Genomic DNA, 17,970 nt, shown 5'->3' with positions numbered 1-17,970 from the left:
GTGCCCAGGGTCACACTCAGAGCCAGGCTCATAACTAGACACTGCACTCCCAGAGCCCTCTTTACTACTTTGCTCTTTTGCCCCCCAGTTTTCCCCTCCCTGCTCTCTTGGCTACCACTCAAGTCCTCAGTGCCCTTTGCTTCCCCCACTGTGGAAATGTGCTTGGGCATTCACACCAAGATGGGAATAACCACTGAGGCTGTAACCTGGGCAGCAGGGGTGTTTTCATTTTACTAGCATCAACATCCTCCATGGCTGAGCTCTAAGGATGAAACTTCAGGCGACAGTAAGTAAGCAGAGCAACATGTGTGGGTCCTTCCTTCCTCACATGGGGGCATCTTGAAAATCACCCCCATAGTCCTGTTATCTGAAAAGTGCCTTTCCAGGTGCTCACTCTGTCTCCCTGCTAAACAGCTCCAACCCATGCACCTTCTCCCACCCTCCCTCATATGGAGAAGAATCTACCAAAAGCATCTCAGATGCCCCTGACAACACCCTCTGCTCCCCTACCCCTAGCCAGGGTGTATCCAAAAGGCACCAATATGGGACTTTGGAAAGAGCAGGTCTGACAGGGGAGTGAGTCGGTGGCATATATGTCAAGGATAACATCCTCGATTCTCCATCAGCCACAGTGATGCAGCCTCATGAAGAAGCCTGGGGAAAAGGGCAGTGAAATTGTATCTCCATCAGCCCTGGCTTCAATGATTGAAATCCATAACTCTCCCCAGATTGTCAAGGGAATGTGTTTAGGTGTGGGAACATCTGACAGGAAACTGAAATATTGATGAAGATAAGTTTACAATATTTTTGACAAATAAGATGCCTTCTGATACTAGATTTTAGTAGAAACAAGTTGTCAAAGTCTAAGCAAAAATTTGCATCAAAAAAAGATTAAAAACGAGGAAATGCTGTTTCTTCCATTAATTTTTTCCTGTGGCTTGGGAGAATACTAGCGCCGAACGTTCACAGTGGAACAGCATCTGTAGTAGATGCCAATTAATCTTTCAGGGGAAACAAATCTGTGAATGAGTGAACACAAAGTTGCTCAGAATCATAAGGAACATGGCCTCCAACCTGAGCTAGACACGAGTTCACATTCCTGTCCAAATCGTCACTAGTTGCCAAGCCCCTGTGCAAGCTATTTAACCTCTTGGGGCTTTGATTCACTCATTTAAAGGGGAGATAATAATGCCTGCCTCTTCGGGTTGTCATGGGAGTCACATGCTAAAGCGACAATCTGACTGTGCTACTTCTTCTACCCATAAAGCAGTGGATGCAGTGGTGTGTAACCCACATCCCCAAAGGCACTCACCCCTCTGGCCTGCTTACAGTGTTCATCTGCTAATGCTCACAGATGAGCTCCTCTGCCAAAGGGAGCTGCCTCACCCAGTTATATGACCTGTGGGGTTCGAGGGTGGGGGGATGCACATTCACTGACTGTTTTTTATTTGAGTCGTCATTTCCATGCCATAAAAATGCACCCTTTTAAATTACAATTCCGTGAGTTTGGGTATATTCACAAAGTTGTGCAACTGTCATCACTATCTCCAGAACATTTTCATCACCCCAGAAAGATATCCCAGATACACCAAGCCCATTAGCAGCCACGCCCTATCCCCCTCCCCTCAGCCCCCGGCAACTTCTAATCTACTTGCTCTCTCTGTGGATTTACCTGTTGTGGATTTTCATATAAATGGATGCATGAACCATGTGGCCTCCTGTGTCTGACTTCTTTTACTGAGCATGTTTTCAAGGTTCCCCCTTATGGCAGCATGTATCACAACTTCATTCCTTTTCATGCCAAATAATATTCCACTCTGTAAATATATGACATTTCGTTCATCCGTTCATCAGCTGATGAACATGTAGGGGTTTTCTTTTTTTTCACTTTGGGGCTATGATAGATAATGCTGCTATGAAAGGTCACATACAAGTTTCTGTGTGGTCACGTTTTCAGTTTCCTTGGGTATATACCTAGGAGTGGAATTGCTGCGCCCTATGGTAACTCTACATTTAACTTTTTGCAGAACTGCCAGTCCATTTTCCAAAGAAGGTGCACCATATTATTTTCCCACTAGCAATGTATGAGGATTACAATGCCTCCATATCCTTGCCAATATTTGTTATTGTCTTTTTTATTACAGCCATCCTAAGCGGTGTGAAGTGCCATCTCACTGTAGTTTTCATTTGCATTTTCCTGATGGCTAATGATGTTGAGCCTCTTTTCATGTGCTTATTGGCCATTTGAATATCTTCTTTGGAAATTAAATCCTTTGCCTATTTTAATTGGGTTATTTATCTTTTAACTGTTGCATTGTAAGAATTATTTATATTTATGGATACTACACCCTTATCAGATATATGATTTGCAAATATTTTCTCCCATTCTGTGGGTTTCCTTTTTACTTTATTGATGGTATCGCTTGAAGCACTGAATTTTTTAATTTTGATGAAGTCTAATTTACCTGTTTTTTCTTTGGCTGCCTGGACTTTTGGTGTCAGTCACTAAGTTTGCAAAGACACAAAGGGTTGTCTCCCTTGTGTCAACTCAGAACAACACTGAAAGGCCATCCAACTCCAGAGCTCCCCGTGGGATTTTCTGAGGCCGCTGCTGCAGCTTCTTCACCCTCTGCCCTCTCCTGCTTCCCTCACCCCTTCATGGTGCTATTGCCAAAAGCACTAACCAATAACATTCTGCATGAAAATCTCAGCATCTCAGAGTCTGTTTCTTCGGATACCCAATCTTAGACACTTCTGATGTTCCCTCATTGACCTCAAGACAGAGGGTCACCTCCTCACCATGATTTCAAGTCCTTTTGTGACATGGGCCCTGCCCACTCTCCGGCCGCATCTCTCTCCACATGTTCTCCTCATTCACTACGATTCAGCCACACTGAAGTGTTTGTGCTTTCCCATAAAGGCCGTCTCTCTAGCCACCAGGCCTCTGCACTTGGAATTCCTTCCTCCTTCCTCCCTAACACCTACATCTATCCCCTCACCTGGTAGACACCCATCATCCATCCAAAATTATAACTCAGTTTGTCATCACTGCCACCAGGACACTTGCCCTGACTCTCTCAGTGCTTCCACAGGCCCCTTCACTCCCTAACCCTTATGCTTACCATACCATATTGTAATTCCCTGTTGATGACTTTGTTCCACAACATGACATGAACCCCACGAGGACAGGGATCCTCTCATTTACATCCTATCTCTAGAGCTGGCACAGAGCCCGACACTCATGAAGCACTCAAAAATATGCAGTGCATGCATGACACATGCAAAGTACAGAAGCAGCTCAGAGAAGGCGGCAGCTAGCTAGGGTCTGCTTCAGAAAGGGGGTAGCTCCCGCCCAGGGCTTCACCGTGGACAGGAGTCCCCCAGGCTGGCAGTGGGAGGGCTCCATGACACCACCCCAGAGTTCTGGAGCTCACTTTGGCACCCCGTGATGTATAGCTGGCATTACAGCAAAGCCTCATTCTCTCATTCACCCCACCCATCTCCTCATGGGCCTCCTGGAGCCACCTGGGGCTGGCCCGCCTGCGTTCACAGGCTCCTGGTGCTCTCATTCACCCCACCCATCTCCACATGGGCCTCTGGAGCCACCTGGGGCTGGCCCGCCTGCGTTCACAGGCTCCTGGTGCTCTCATTCACCCCACCCATCTCCACATGGGCCTCCCGGAGCCACCTGGGGCTGGCCCGCCTGCGTTCACAGGCTCCTGGTGCTCTCATTCACCCCACCCATCTCCACATGGGCCTCCCGGAGCCACCTGGGGCTGGCCCGCCTGCGTTCACAGGCTCCTGGTGCTCTCATTCACCCCACCCATCTCCACATGGGCCTCCCAGAGCCACCTGGGGCTGGCCCGCCTGTGTTCACAGGCTCCTGGTGCCTAGCAGTTTCCCAGATCCAGATAGAAAATTTCTGCTAGAAGCTGCTAGAAATCAAACTACCCTTTCTAGGACATGCATAAAGCCTCATCTGGCTGCCTAGAGATGGTTTTATGGGCGTCCTTATCTGGACTCTGCAGCAGTTGCTGGCATCAGGACAGACAGTTCCTTAGTTAATCATTCAAATAGGAGGTCTGGGTTACATTAAAATGATGGATCTGTGGCTGGAAAATATATTTGGAAAGCCCTATGAAGCCTCAGCCTTCGCCTGCACACTCTCACCTCAGATCCAGGCTGCTGCTTGCAGGTGGAGGTGAGGTCCAGAACAAGGGAAAGGCCCACAGGGGGCTGTTAGCTCCCCTAGAGTGCGGGCTTCCTCACCCTTGGAGTGCACTGACTGTGCAGACCTATTTGTCCTGGGAGGGCCTTTTATCACCAGTGTCACACTACTAGTAATTCACAGACAGAGATTCAAATCCACGCTGTCCAATGCAGAGCCCGTGCCCTTAACCATTGTGCCCTATCGTCAAATGATGTTTTGAGACTAGATCTTCCAGTTCTCACTCCACCCTCTCCATGCTGCTTCACATCCTCCTTATGAGATGCAGGGCAAGGCCCAAGCCCCTCCAGCCCAGATATTCCTCCCTCCCTACTCTGTGCCAAGGCTAGCGTCAGGCCTACACCTGGGGGACACAGAGCTGGGAGAGCCCCTTGGCAGCAAGCCTGTTCACATCATTTCTGTGACCTCCTTCAGCTCAGCTCAGCTGAGGACACCACTGGATGGGCTGTCATTAAATGTGAGGACGTGCTGGAGGGCAAGAGGACAAGGGAGTTGGGAAAATTGCCTCCAAGAGGCCAACACCAAATCTCTCCCACCTCCACCCTCCAGTTTGTGGCTCAGAAAGATTAATGGTGCTGCACAGATGGGTCATTCTTGAGATAAAGTTCATAGATCTTGCAGCTGACAGGTCTTTTCAATCAGTGCTTCAGGAAAACTGCCACAGCTGACAAATGAGCCGCCACTAAAGCCTCAGCAATAGGCTCCTAAAGGTCTCCATGGCTTAGGATTTCTCATTTATCCTGCAATAGGGACATCCACTGTTGATGCCAAACAGAGCAAGGAAGAAGACTAGAGTGCAATTGTGAGAGGAAGCCTTCCTTGCCCAGCCCTATTCTGAGCCCCTACTCTGCATCCCCTCCGTAGATGCCAAGTGCACAGGGAGCATCCTTAGCACTCACTGACAAGAAGCCCTGCATACAGTCAGTATCCAGCCAAAATAACCTACAGGGCAGATGCTAGAGAATGGACCAAAAAGACCTGGACTTTTGGATCCAAGAAAGCAAAGTCCAAGCTGAGTGGTGGAAAGGAAGCCACATGGCATTTGGAGACATAAGGCTACAAGGACTTTCCACTGTGGCCTCATTGGTAGTTGCCCAGCTAATGTTCATTCTCCCCTTCTTTCTCCCAAGGCAAACTCGGAGTTTGTTTGGAGCAGCAGCATGCCCAAGTAAAAGTATTCATCTGCCCCAACTCACTTGCAGCTGGAGCACGGTGAGAATGTAAAGGGTGCTCTACTAGGGATTTCTGAAAAGGTTTTGCTTTCCTGTCACAGGCACTGTCCACCTTCCCCTCTCCTTCCTTTTCATCCTGTTGTGGGGATACCAGAATACCTATGGAGCATCTATCTCACAACATGCTAAGGATGGAAGAACAGGAAGACAGCAATACTTGGGCACCAGGGAGCTGCTGTGCTAGCCCTGGAAAACCAGCCTCTGGACCTGTGGTTATGTGAGCAAAGTAGTCCACTCTTTGGTTAAGCCACTGTAGTCATTTTGCTGTCACCTGGAACCAAACACAATCCTGCGTGATAGAATCCAAGCCTGGAGAACTTCATTGACTTCCTTAACGTCTCTTGAGCTTCAGCCTATCTATATAAGGGAATAAGACGATAATATTCATTCCCCCCAGTAAACTACTTACTATGCACAGGCACCACGTGGAGTGTTTGGCGTGTGCCACCCACAAATTGAGAAAGTGACCATTGTATACAACAGGCAGAGACAGTGCACACAATAATATCTGCTAAGGCTACCCCACAGGACTTGTCCATCAGATGAGACCACATGGGAGATTCCTTAGTCATGTCAACACTTACACACATGCTTACCAAAGCCCACATTCCCTGGTGTGCACAGAGTCGAAACCAAGAAGAGGCCCTACTCTGAAAGCAGGAAGTAAGCTCCTGAAACTCATGCCTTCCACCCCCTCCAAGGGAGGAGGAAAGAAAAAGGGATTTCAACACATTGTGCCAAATAGAGAGCAGCTAAGTGGCCACAGGTGAAACCAGGCCCTGCCAGATGGCTCCACTTGGGGCATCCTTCAGAAATGAGGTTCTACTTATCAAAGATCTAATGTTTTTTAAAAAAGAAAAGAGGTCCTAGGTGTATCTCCTGGCCCAGACAAGACCCCGGGACAGAGACCTTCTGTCCACACACACTCCAGTCCCTCGAGCCTACACGCAGTCAGGACATCTCCAGCACCAGCACCCGCCACCAGAGACTCAGAGTGGCTCATGCTGGAGGCCACTTCTGCCAGGCCGTGCCTGACTCCTGGGGCCTGAAGTGGCTGCCTTCTGTTTTAGGGCCTTCTCATGTTCATCTCCACAAGCTCACAGACGTGGTGCATCATCCATATTTTACAGATCAGGGCACTGGCTCTGAGAGGGGAAGAGGCTCCTCAAACCCACGTGATTACCCTTCTTGAGTTCAGACTTGAAGTCTCCTGACTCTAAAGCGTCTGCTGACTCTAAAGCTTTGCATCTGAACCGCCATGCTGACCCGTCCTCTGCCAGGAATGACTCTTGCTCTGTCTTACACTCTCGCCCTCTCATTCTCTCTCTCTGGGTCTCTGCCTCTGTGTTTCCATTTGGATGGTACCTCTTCTTCCCTGGCCGTGTGTGTGTGTGCGTCGTCTTTTTTATGCTTCTGCCACCCTGTGTTTCTGTGTGTCTCCATCTCTCACATTCTGTCTCTTGCTCTGTGTGAGTCTCACCCGCTTTCCCCCGGTCCCTGCATGTCTCTGTCTCTCCTGTTGTTCCCTGTGACTCTCACTCAGGGGCATGTGTTTCCCCTCCTCACCCACTCCTGCCCCCACAGCACCAGACTGTACCTGCGTCTTTACCTGACCATGTTCCGTAGAAATTCAAACTTCCATGTCCACAGGGACCTCCTGTTCTGTTAGCAGTTGCATCTCAAGTTTCCAGCAACACGCAACATAGATAATGGATATATTCTGGTTAAGGGAGTAACTGTTGAACACGCGGAAAAGAGAGAATGAAAGACTCCCAACACTGGGAGGGACAGTGGGGTCTTTCCTAGAGGCAGCTGGGAACTAGGAATGGGAAGGAAAGAAAAACCGAGGAAAGGAAAGAGGTCTAAAGCCAAACTTTCCGGCCTTTAGCTTACAATTAGGAGATTCATCAAAACATTTTCATCATGCATGTTCACTGGCAGGGTCCAGGGTCCTAACAGATTAACAACACGTGCAGCATAGCAGTCAAAAACTACTACCATGGAAGATGTGGGTTCAAATCCTTGTTCCCCTCATCCCTCAGCTCTCTGGACCCCATCTCCTTGCCAGTTACGTAGGAGCAAGAACAGGGCCTGGCGAGTGCAGTAAATGCTCATAAGGACACACGTTCCTTCATTTGACAGATAAGGAACCAGAGAGGGAAAAGGATGTGCTGCAGGTCATACAGCCAAGAACAAGGCCTCCTTCCACCCTGGGCCAGTAGACGCCCCCGACACCTGCGAAGGAGAGTTGCAGCCTCCAGCGACCCTGGGAGCCTGGAGCAGCCTTTGAAGCTAGAGTGGCCACAGAGCAGGAGTCTCAGAGAGACCACCCTGCCATGATGGGGGCCACCCCTCTTCTCTGTTCCACCCCTGAGGGTCATGGGCCTCAGGCCTGCAGTCACTGCCTTTCCTCAGCCCCAGAGCCCCCCCAGAGGCAGGTAGGCAGGCACAGGCCCTGGAGCCTCCACTGGGCTGATGGGAAACCTGGCTCACTTCAGGCACTTGTGTGCAGCTTTGGAGCTGCAAATGATCTAGAGAAAGCCACATCAAAACTACCTAAGAACAAGAGCCAGCTGCCTCTCTACAGCTCCAGCCGCAGTTTCCCCACGTGCAAATACATGGGCTGCATCTGACAATGTCTAAAATCGCAGTCAGGGGCCCCTTCCCATGGGCACTGACCCTGGAGCAGTAGGAGAAGCTGTCTGAGCAGAAAGGGATAGACAATGGGGAATACAGATTCCTATGTGAAAATCACATGAGGCAAACAGAACAGAAGATATTTTTATTAAAGTAAAATAGCTTATTAGGGTCAAAAGACACTATTTGTAAACTATAGAAACATAAGTTGGTAGAAAAACCACCAAATATGAAATTACTCTGAAACTTCTCCTGTAAGGAGAAACCAGGCCAGAAGCATAGTGGGGGAAATATGTGTGCCCTGAGACAAAGCCCTCACTAGCCATCAGCCCCTCGCCAGGCCTCTCCAAGGCCAGCTGAGGCCCAGAGCAGGTTGACCACAGAGGGGGTCTCCAGCCTAGCTCTGGGATCTGCTTCCCTGCCCACCCTTGAGGGCCAGACGCTGGTGACCTCCTAGCTGCAGAATGCACTCATAGGGTATGGCCTCTGGGAGTTGAAGATGGCACAGTTCAGCAAGCAGCTTCAGTAGGAGGAGGGGGCCTGCACCTCTTCTCAAGGGTCTGTTAATTAACTCCGGTAATCCTGTGAATTAGGCAGAGCATCATGTGGTCATTTGCCTCCATGAGGTGTTATGGAGATTAACTGGAATTAAAGCATTCGGCACAGGGCCTGGCACACATCAAATGCAAAATAAATGCCAGCTGCTATGATTATTGAAACAACCGCAGCCTGAACCCTCTTCTCAGGCTGATGCGCAAATTCAATTGTGGGTCAAAAGAGTTAGTAGGTTTCATCCAGGTGTGCTCCACTGCTCACAACACACCCCCAGATAAATGGGTTCACCTTTGTGGGCCTCCTCTGTCCCAGGGGCACACATTCCTGCCCACCTGCTCGGGATCTGTGGGGCTCAAAGAGGCCTGACCTCATTCTTCTGAACAGTCTAACTGCTCGACAGGAGCAGAGGGTGAGTGGTGACAGCTGGGAGAACAGAGGCTCTGGCAAAGGCCAGCCCAGGAGAGGGGAGAGGAGTTGGAGGAAGGAAAGAAACTGCCACCCGAGCCCTACCACGTGCCTTTCTTTGCTCTTCCATCAACTGTTCCTGAGTGCCAGCTGAGCGCCAGCTGAGTGCCAGGCACCAGGAGTGCAGAGTGAGTCAAGCAGGCTGTGCCCCCTTGGAGCTCAAAATTTACTTTCCCAAATATGGGGAGGAATCTGGCTAAGGGTTCCCACTCGTCCCTTGAGTCTCTCCAGCTTGAAGGGAAGTCCAACACCTCTGTGCTGTCCATCTGTCACCTGGTACAGGCCAGAGCTACTGACATCTCAAAAGGCCTGGAACTGCTTTGTTAACTAGAGAGAGAGCTAAGGTCTCTGAGCAGGAGGCTTTGAGAAGTTACAGCTGAGCCAGGGATCCACCCCCCCCCACCCCCCACCCCCCCGCTTCATACAAGGCTCCTCTCCCAAATGGTGATGCCCAGCTGAGCTAGCTGTCTTCCCCACCAAACCTGACTCTCCGTGGTTCCCAGTGATTATCTGGCAGTTGCCCACACCACCTAACACCCCCTGGAGGGACTGTCCTCTCTTGGCCTCATTGAAGAAGGTCTTTGTGGGCCTGGCACTCTGCTGGGGCCAGTGATGGAAACCAAGGAACCCAGATCTTGTCCAGTACATCTTAAAATTTTTTTAATCCAAAGACATACAGGAATAAATCTGTCCTTTTCATGTTTGAGACATAGCAGAGAGAGTGGACTAAACAAATGAAATACTGAGAAAAGTTTGCACAGTTCAACTTTTATTAAAATTAAAGGATGGGAAATTAGAACATGATTCCTGTTAAAATAATACATTTGAGGAAATGTTTCTTCAGCTATCGCTGTAACTGATCAAGCATGTGACAAGTGTTCTTTTACAAGATATACAGTCCCTAACAGCCATGCAGAGAACACCAGATTGAGGATCTTACCTATGCAACATGTTGTACGGGGTGTCAGTGATCAAGTCTGACTGGCTATGACAACCACAGGGACAGAGCACCCACACAGACATACACATTCAGCGTCTTCACTTTTCTTTCAAAGAAAATATTTTACACATAATATGCAAATTAAACAAAAAACACAAGGGTCCTCTATTGCCACTGAAAACGAGGGGAGGGGAGGACAGGGGAGCGAATAATTTACAATCTCATAACCAAACATGGCACTAGGGCAATTTGATGCTGCAAATGCCACAGTCCTGTGCATTCCTGCCATGGCTGATGCTATATCCATGAGTCACTGAGTCCCATGACGAAGGCTGCACAGGGGCTATGAGGCTGCAATTATCCACTACAGAAGTAATCTCTTCCATTCCCAAATGCTGGAAGTGCTGCTGGCTCTCCTGTTTGGTCAGTAGAAACACAGCACAGCTGAACATGAGGGGCTAGGACTCTAAATAGTGCAAATGCTTAAAAAAAAAAATACATTCTAACCTCCTTGCTTCTCCAGGCAAACAGAGCCTTTAAAAACTCCAACTAACTGGAATACGAGTTTGCTCATCCTCCCAACCTGATCCAGCTAGGTGCAAGTGGGGAGCATGGAGGCAATGTAAATGGCACCTGTCCCAACAATAATAATAATAATTAATTTTAAAAATCATGATGCTAATGGCAGATAAATACACAAACCAGAGCCTGGAGTACAGACACAGCTCAGGAAGTAAGTTGTAAGTGTCGTGTGAGCACCTGCAAAGCACATGCTTAACACATGGGGATCATGAGGACTGACCCCTCTTCCAAAGGTCAGAGACAAGATGCTCCCAAAAAGGGCATCATCCAGCAGCAAAGGCCTCAAGCTATTGGAAGCTTCAGATGAACAAGGAGATAGAAGAGAATAAGGAATGGTCGGCTGGACCTAGGACACTATGGGAGTGTGTGCTGGGGGGCAGGCCTTTCCCTGAGGCTTCTCCATGCCACAGGGTGCCAGCTTCAGTGCCTGTCAGTGGGAGCCACCATGAGACAGCCCAGCCTCACCCCCACAGAAAGCAGACTCCAAAAAAAAAACACACACACAATCAATACAGATGGGCAAGAGCTGAGTCGAACACAACATCAGTCCCTAGCAATTCAAGAAACACCAGTGACTGTGTTTTAAAATGCAGCAGACTCCCTTGAATATGGTATTTAAAAAAAAAAAAAAAGGCTCATCTACCTGGCGCTACTGAAAAAGATGCTTCTGGAGGGTGAGAAACAAAAGGAAGAGAGCTACAGGCATGAACTATGTTTGAGAGTGAATGATGCAAAGAACATAACATATTATCATGGGCAATAAAAAGCGATTCAAACATCTTGAAAAAAATATCTTATAAAAATATCTACATTAAAATTTTAGCCTAAAAGCTACAGCTTCAATTTTATAAAAAGGCAATCTTTGAAAGGATCTGGCTCAGAAATATACAAACATTACACAACAGATATCAAAGTAAGACAGCTCAAAAAGCATCTTAGGGGATATTGCAACTGGCTTGTCAGGAAATAGAATTAAGTATTCTTATTGCATAGCAGAAAATGAGGTCACTTTCATTTGCATAATACTGCAACTTTGTAGATGGAGAGATGCCATTGGGTACTTATGAGAAATAACTTTGGAATTCAGAATCTGACTTCTACATTGTTCAAATCAGTATCCAAGTGGCGTCTCGGCTGCTTCTAACCTTGGGCCTCAATTCCATTTCACCACCTCAGTCAGATGACAGATACGCCACTGGCAAAGCTGCATTCACAAGCAGCCGTGGCCACCCTAAGTGGGGCAGTAAGAGGCTTCATCTACCATGTGACCAGCACAAACTCGAAAATAGCCTGCTGTGTCCACTGGGGAAAGAGAATCCTACCTGGTAATGAAGAGATAGCAGGTTTTGGTGGCATCTGTGGGCAGCTGGAGCAGATTGGCTTTGGTGATGACGTACCAGTGTTCTGGTCCCCATGAGAAAGGACACATGAGGGTGAAACAGACACGGCCTCGCCATCACGCCCAGCAGAGGCAGTGCTTTGTAGGGAGGGAGACATGAGGCGAAACCAATTGCAAAAATCCAAAAACAGAAAACATGACTGACTAGCTTTCAGTGGAGGGACCCTTCCCTGGAAGATGACACATAAAAAAATAGCCTCTCCAGCACGAAAGTCTAGCTTCTCAATGGTGGGGGAGGGACGCGGAATTCACCTGTCATCTGAAATTGAGAGCTTCTGTGGACGGCATACATCAGATCCCAACCCCAACCCCATCCCCATTACACAGACACACCAAAACAAGACTCAAAATTTCCTCAGAGAAGGAGAAAGGACATTTCTCATTCCATCAGCTTCCAACCCACAGCCAGGTAGAGTTCTGAAGCCACCGTCATCCCCACTTCATAGTGAGACCACAGTACTCAACTAAAACATGCCTTGCTTCCTTTGGAGACATTTCTTCCAGGTCCCCCAAAGCTGGATATTTTAGCCTCTTCTGAAGGCTTCTACAACTTCTGGGTACCTTGTTGTTCTCCAAGCGTCTTGTTGAAGAAATATGTGCTTAACATCAGAAAGAGAAGTTTTGTCTTTAGGAGAGTTGCACATTTAGGGCACAATAAATATACAGTAAATACACAAAGCGGCCCACTGGCGGGGAAGACTTCGGGGTTTCTGACTGCAGGGGTTGGGGGATGCCAATCTCCTGCAGCACCTGCTTGGAAGTAGCCCAGTCGTATCAGAAGTCCAACATCAGGATTGATAAAGTTCCTTGGCTTCCTGTAGGTGGATTCTCAAAGTAGAGAGTGTCCCAGACTGCAAGGTATGAGACTATTCTCCAGACACAAGACTTCCCCTGCTTATGCCAGAAATTCCAGCATGAGCAATTTGCTAGTTTACGAACAGCACAACTTTAAAGTTTTTTAAAGACAAATTATTCCATGCACCCTCAAATGCTCACTCCTCAAGATGCTTGAAGCTCTATCATTAATCATTTTTGCCTGTGAATTAGCAAAGCTCTTCCCAAGCTCCCTTTTTAAAACGCAAGCACACCTCAGGAGGCCTCAAACCCAGGGCCCACTGACACCTCCTACCTCACAGGGAAAGCAGTAGTGAGGTTCTTGGGGCTTGGGGAGAGGGTGCACACCCTGGAATGGGGGAAAGCACAAGAAAAAGAAGACAAGGACATTAGACAGACTTGACCACTGTCACAAAGCGCCAAGGGCCAGCTCTAGTGGTATATTCCTTTGAAGCCATCCAACGTCCATCTGAATCACACACGACTCCATCCAACACAGGCACAAATCTATATTTGCCTTTGGAGGAGGGTGACCTCTTATTTATCCTCCAAACCAGAACACTTCAGAGAGTAAAACGGGGTGCTGTGAATAATTAAACCCGGATTTTAAGTATAAATGGGGACTGTCCTATCCTGGGAAAACTTAAAAGTAGGACCCTCTCTGAGACCATTACAGGCAGGAACTGAATCCTTACCACTTTGGTTTTCGGTTTTTTGTTTTTTTCCTGGTTTTTGTTTTTGTTTTTTGTTTTTTGTTTTTTTTTTTTTCAGTGTTACCCGAGGCTTCTCTGAAGAGCTAGTTTTCCCAGCTGAAGAGACATAATATCTCCCAGGCCTGGAACCTATGACATCAAAGACCAATGGCCTAAACCTGAAGACTGAGCAGTTCTCATCTGCTTCCTGTAGGAGAACTCAAAGAAAAACAGTGGGCTGAGAAGCGCAGGGAACCCATTTGTCCCTTATTCTAGCACACAGAGGACATGGTGCAGCTTTGAAAATTCTCTAGCTCTTCTGCAGACAAAGTCACAGTAGTTAAAGTACATAAGTGGGTGTGGCCAGGGAACTGCCCCCTCACTGGTTATTTCTGGACATTCCCAGACTGTCCAACTGGACCTTTGGAAGAAAGCAGCTTTAGTAGTCTCAGGGTCCCCATGGGACAAATCCAGAAGAGAGGTCTCTGTGATTTGATTTTTAACACAGCGAAAGGATCAGTAGTAAAGAAATCCAGTAGACTGTCACACACGCTCACCCCCCAAGTTAGAGAAACACCATGTTCTATACACACACACACATTCCAGGGTCTGTATGGTCCCTGTAGAAACACCAAAACAAAGCCCAAAGGTGCTGCCTGGGGCTGTCAGGATCCCATTGCTCAGAGCATAGGCCAGAGCACCTCAGGGGAGCGGGGGTGGGTAATGGTGTCCACACTGCGATGAACAACACCAGTCTGCCAAATCAGAGGACAGCAGTTCTCACAGCAGCACAGACCCTCCTAAGGGAGTTGAATCCAGTCACCAAGGTCCTGCTGTTCAGAGTCACAGGCAGCACCTGCTCCTTCCTCCACCTCCTGGCAGTGGGATTTTGGGTCACAAGGACTTGTGAATCACGGCAACACCTAATAAGAAAGGGGGAGAAAGTTATCATCTTAGCTTCTCCAAAATTACTCAGAGTCCCAGTGAGTTCATGAATCCAAGATATCCTGAGTCACAGCCAAGGGAAATGTGTACAATTTTTATCCTAATATCGAAGTGTCTGTAGACTCAGGCTGCTAGCAGCTGGCCGCTCCCCACTCCAAGAGCCAAGTCCTGGCAAGACACTTGAACCTACGAGCACAGTCCCTCAAACACCGCTGGCTAGTGGCCTCACCGGGTGTCATCACATGGACTCACTGTGGTGACTCCCGTCCCCAGCCCTAGCACCCAGCCCAACAATGCTCAGTGCCCAGGGGCAGCTATGCAGCTCTAAATTTGAATCATTGTAAGAGAAGCGATGGGTGATTCATCTCTACTTTTAGAAGACACTGGAATGAAGTGGAAAGTATAGTAGGCTGCCTTCATGGGAGCAAGAAAGACTGAATTCCAATCCTAACTCTGCCACCAGTCAACCTGCACTATGGCCTTTGGCAAGTTCTTTGACCTCTTTATGCTCAGTTCCCACACGAATGTCATCTAACAGACCCTGCCAATGTGACAATCTCGACTTTGATAAATGCTCTAGACATGTACACTGTGTTACTGTTTTAGTCCGGGTGAACCACGCTCAACACCTAACTATAAATCCACGCATGACCCAGAACCTCACTGTAAGGGACTGAGGCTACATATCAGATAGTACAGGTTGATTCCGTCAACATCCTTCCAACTTGCTGTCCTTGACTACAGCCACCAGCAAGTTGAAAGCTCGGGTTCCCAGACTGCCTGGCAGTTAGATGTGCCATGTGACCCAGTGCTGGCCAATAAGACTATAAAGGCAAGTGTGCCAGTGTTGCAACGCTGGCTTTGTTCTTGTTGTGACTGGAATGCTCACGCAAGGCCAAGGGGAGGCAGCAGCCCTTGATAAAGCTGGCAGAACAGAAAAGAGAAGAGAAACCTGGTTCTTCAATGTCAGTCTGAGCCCCCAGGCCAACCTTGGATTTCTTTCTACTTGAGACAAACACACTCACTTCCTTATTTAGGAAAGTATCTGTCAGGGTTTCTGGTGCCTGTTGCTAAACGAAATCCTAACTTATAGGTGTCTCCAGGCAGGATGGTTACTGGAGCCTTATTTTAACATAGTCCTACAACTATAAAATGTTCTGGTTGAAGATGAGATTGACAGAACATGGCTAAAAGCAAGCCAGGATACCCCACTGGAGATATTCTGCTAAGACATCTATTTCCTGTTTATTCCTGGCTAAAGGTGCAGACATTGAAGCTTCGAGGCAGGCAGAACCTGAGTCCAGGTGCCTGGTCTTGACAGCATCTTACTTGAATCTCAGACATCTCTTTCAGAAGGTAGCTTTTTGTTTTTGAAAGCAGGCTCCTGTGTTGCTTTTTCATATAACCTTTATCTTGATTATAAAAGTAATATATTCTCATTATGGGAAATCTGGAAAATGCAGAACACAAAGAAAAAAGCTTTAATCCCTTCACACAAAGAAAACCACCACTGTCTTTTTGGAATACTTTCTAGCATCTAATAATAATTACAATCATTTACTGCATGGTGTCTACTGCCAGGCAGGCATTGTGCTTAGCTCTTCACAAGTATGACTGCATTTCATTCTCACAGCACCCTAAAAGGCTTAGTCTAATTTTATTCCCATTTTACAAATCAGACAACAGGGGTTCAGTATGATAGGATATCTGGCCCAGAGATTCAGGGCTAGTGGCAGAGCTGGGATTCAAATTCACATCTGACTCCAATATCCATCTGCAGAAGAAGCAGCAGCTATTCAACCCCCACTCCCACTACCAGCAATATAGGACTACATGTGTGAGTTCACAAGGTTCATACAACTTTGCATCCTTTTTTAACCTAACAGGCTATTACAAATGTTTTCTCATAACATTAAAAATCATACACTATATAAATATCCCATAGATTATTAACTATTTCCCTCATGTCAGACATTAAGTTATTCTCAGTTTTTTCCTATCATGAGTAAGGCCCCAATAAATAACTGTCCACAAATCTTTGCATTTTGGAACATTTCCTTAGACTTTAAGATAATAGATTCAGTAAGTGGGTTTGAACATAAAATTGCAGGTTTGCTTGTCTGCTTCCTACCTACTTCTGGAGAGGGCAGGCAATGAAGAAAGGTACATGAAATATTCAGCATATATATGAAATTCTAACCACCCACACTTAACTCTTCCCCTCTCATTAAGGCACGCATGGAGTCAAGGGAAGATCCTCACTTATCTCACTCATCCCAGAACAGAATTACTCCAGGACCAAACTTCTTCTAAAATGTTTTATACTTAGCCAAGAAAAGCATTACAACGTGAAAAAAACTCTAAAGGAAGAAAAAAGTTAAAGTCCATTGCAACAGAAGTCTTACGTTGAAAGACTGTGCTGCAAACTCCTTCAAATCTGCACAGCACAATCTTCCCCTGCAGTCAAACTAGATGGAATGACTGACCTTTATAACGCAAAATGGGAATTGGAAGAATATCCCTGGAGTTGTGGTATGGATTAAAAGAGATAATGACTATCAAATACTTTGGATAATGCCTGGTATGTTCTGTGTGTGCTGGATAAATAATGTTATCTCTATTCCAGGTTCTGGAAAACCAGATACAAGGAACTGAACTACACTATGGATATATATTTGCTCATCTCCCCATAGAGAGAAACACCAACTCTGACGCCACCCCTGCCCCTGCCACTCACCAAACCCCTCACACACACTCCCCAAGAAGAAGCTTCCACACCCGCCTGGTGCCTTACTCTAAGGCTTACCCTGAGCTGGGGTAGCACAAAGGGCATGGACTTAGAACTCTGGGTTTGAACTGACTTTGCCATTTATTAGCTGTGTGGCCTTCAGCAAGTTACTTAAACTCTCCAAACCTCAGTTTCATCATCCATAAAATAAATGGATACAGTCCCATTCAGCCCAAGAGTTGCTGAAAAGATGAAAACAAATGCACACTCTGTTCCTAACACACTGCCCCATGGCACGGGGCCAGCCACCCACTAAAGGACAGCCATTTGTGTGATTGTGATCCAGCCTCAAAGTGTAATTGAGCCTGTCTCCTCCAGGAAGGGTTCCCTGGCTTTGCCAGTTCTCACCAGTCTTTCATGTGCTAAAGCCTGTCTAGTGTATGTCATTTAGAACTTGTATATACATCATCTTGTCTTCCCAGTTGTCCAATTCAACTCTGGACAGCAAGAATTGCATCTTATGCCATCTAGGAGCCTGGCACAAAGTAAACCAGGAATGGCAATGAAATTCTAAAATCTCTTGTGACAACTCAGTTCAGTTGGAGTGGCTCGATGGAACAAACGTTATAAATTCTGAGGCTACCTTCAGATTCACAGGGTCAGGGCAGGGGCAGGGGGTAATAAGTGCTAATTATCAGTATCTGTCATGAGCTCAGAATGAAAGAGTGGTGGC

The 17,970-nt window shown here is 47.3% G+C and overlaps 1 protein-coding gene across 13 annotated transcripts in view; it reads right to left on the bottom strand.

Annotated features, from left to right (window-relative positions):
- Positions 1-9,865: 9,865 nt before the first annotated feature.
- Positions 9,866-17,970, bottom strand: part of LOC105467094 (kelch like family member 3) — a 270,346-nt gene continuing 262,241 nt past the window's right edge. For 11 of the 13 annotated variants that reach the window (XM_071098389.1, XM_071098391.1, XM_071098388.1 and 8 more), the window contains one exon: positions 9,866-14,487. In XM_071098389.1, coding sequence (XP_070954490.1) covers positions 14,459-14,487 — 29 coding nt within the window. In that variant the 3' untranslated portion in view covers positions 9,866-14,458. Of the gene's footprint in view, positions 15,960-17,970 lie in introns of all 13 variants that reach the window. The other 2 variants (XR_003014725.2, XM_024788170.2) reach the window with 2 other exon arrangements.

The sequence above is a fragment of the Macaca nemestrina genome, chromosome 6, assembly GCF_043159975.1.
Source record: "Macaca nemestrina isolate mMacNem1 chromosome 6, mMacNem.hap1, whole genome shotgun sequence".
Lineage (NCBI taxonomy): Eukaryota > Metazoa > Chordata > Mammalia > Primates > Cercopithecidae > Macaca > Macaca nemestrina.
This window is presented reverse-complemented; position numbering and strand designations above follow the sequence as displayed.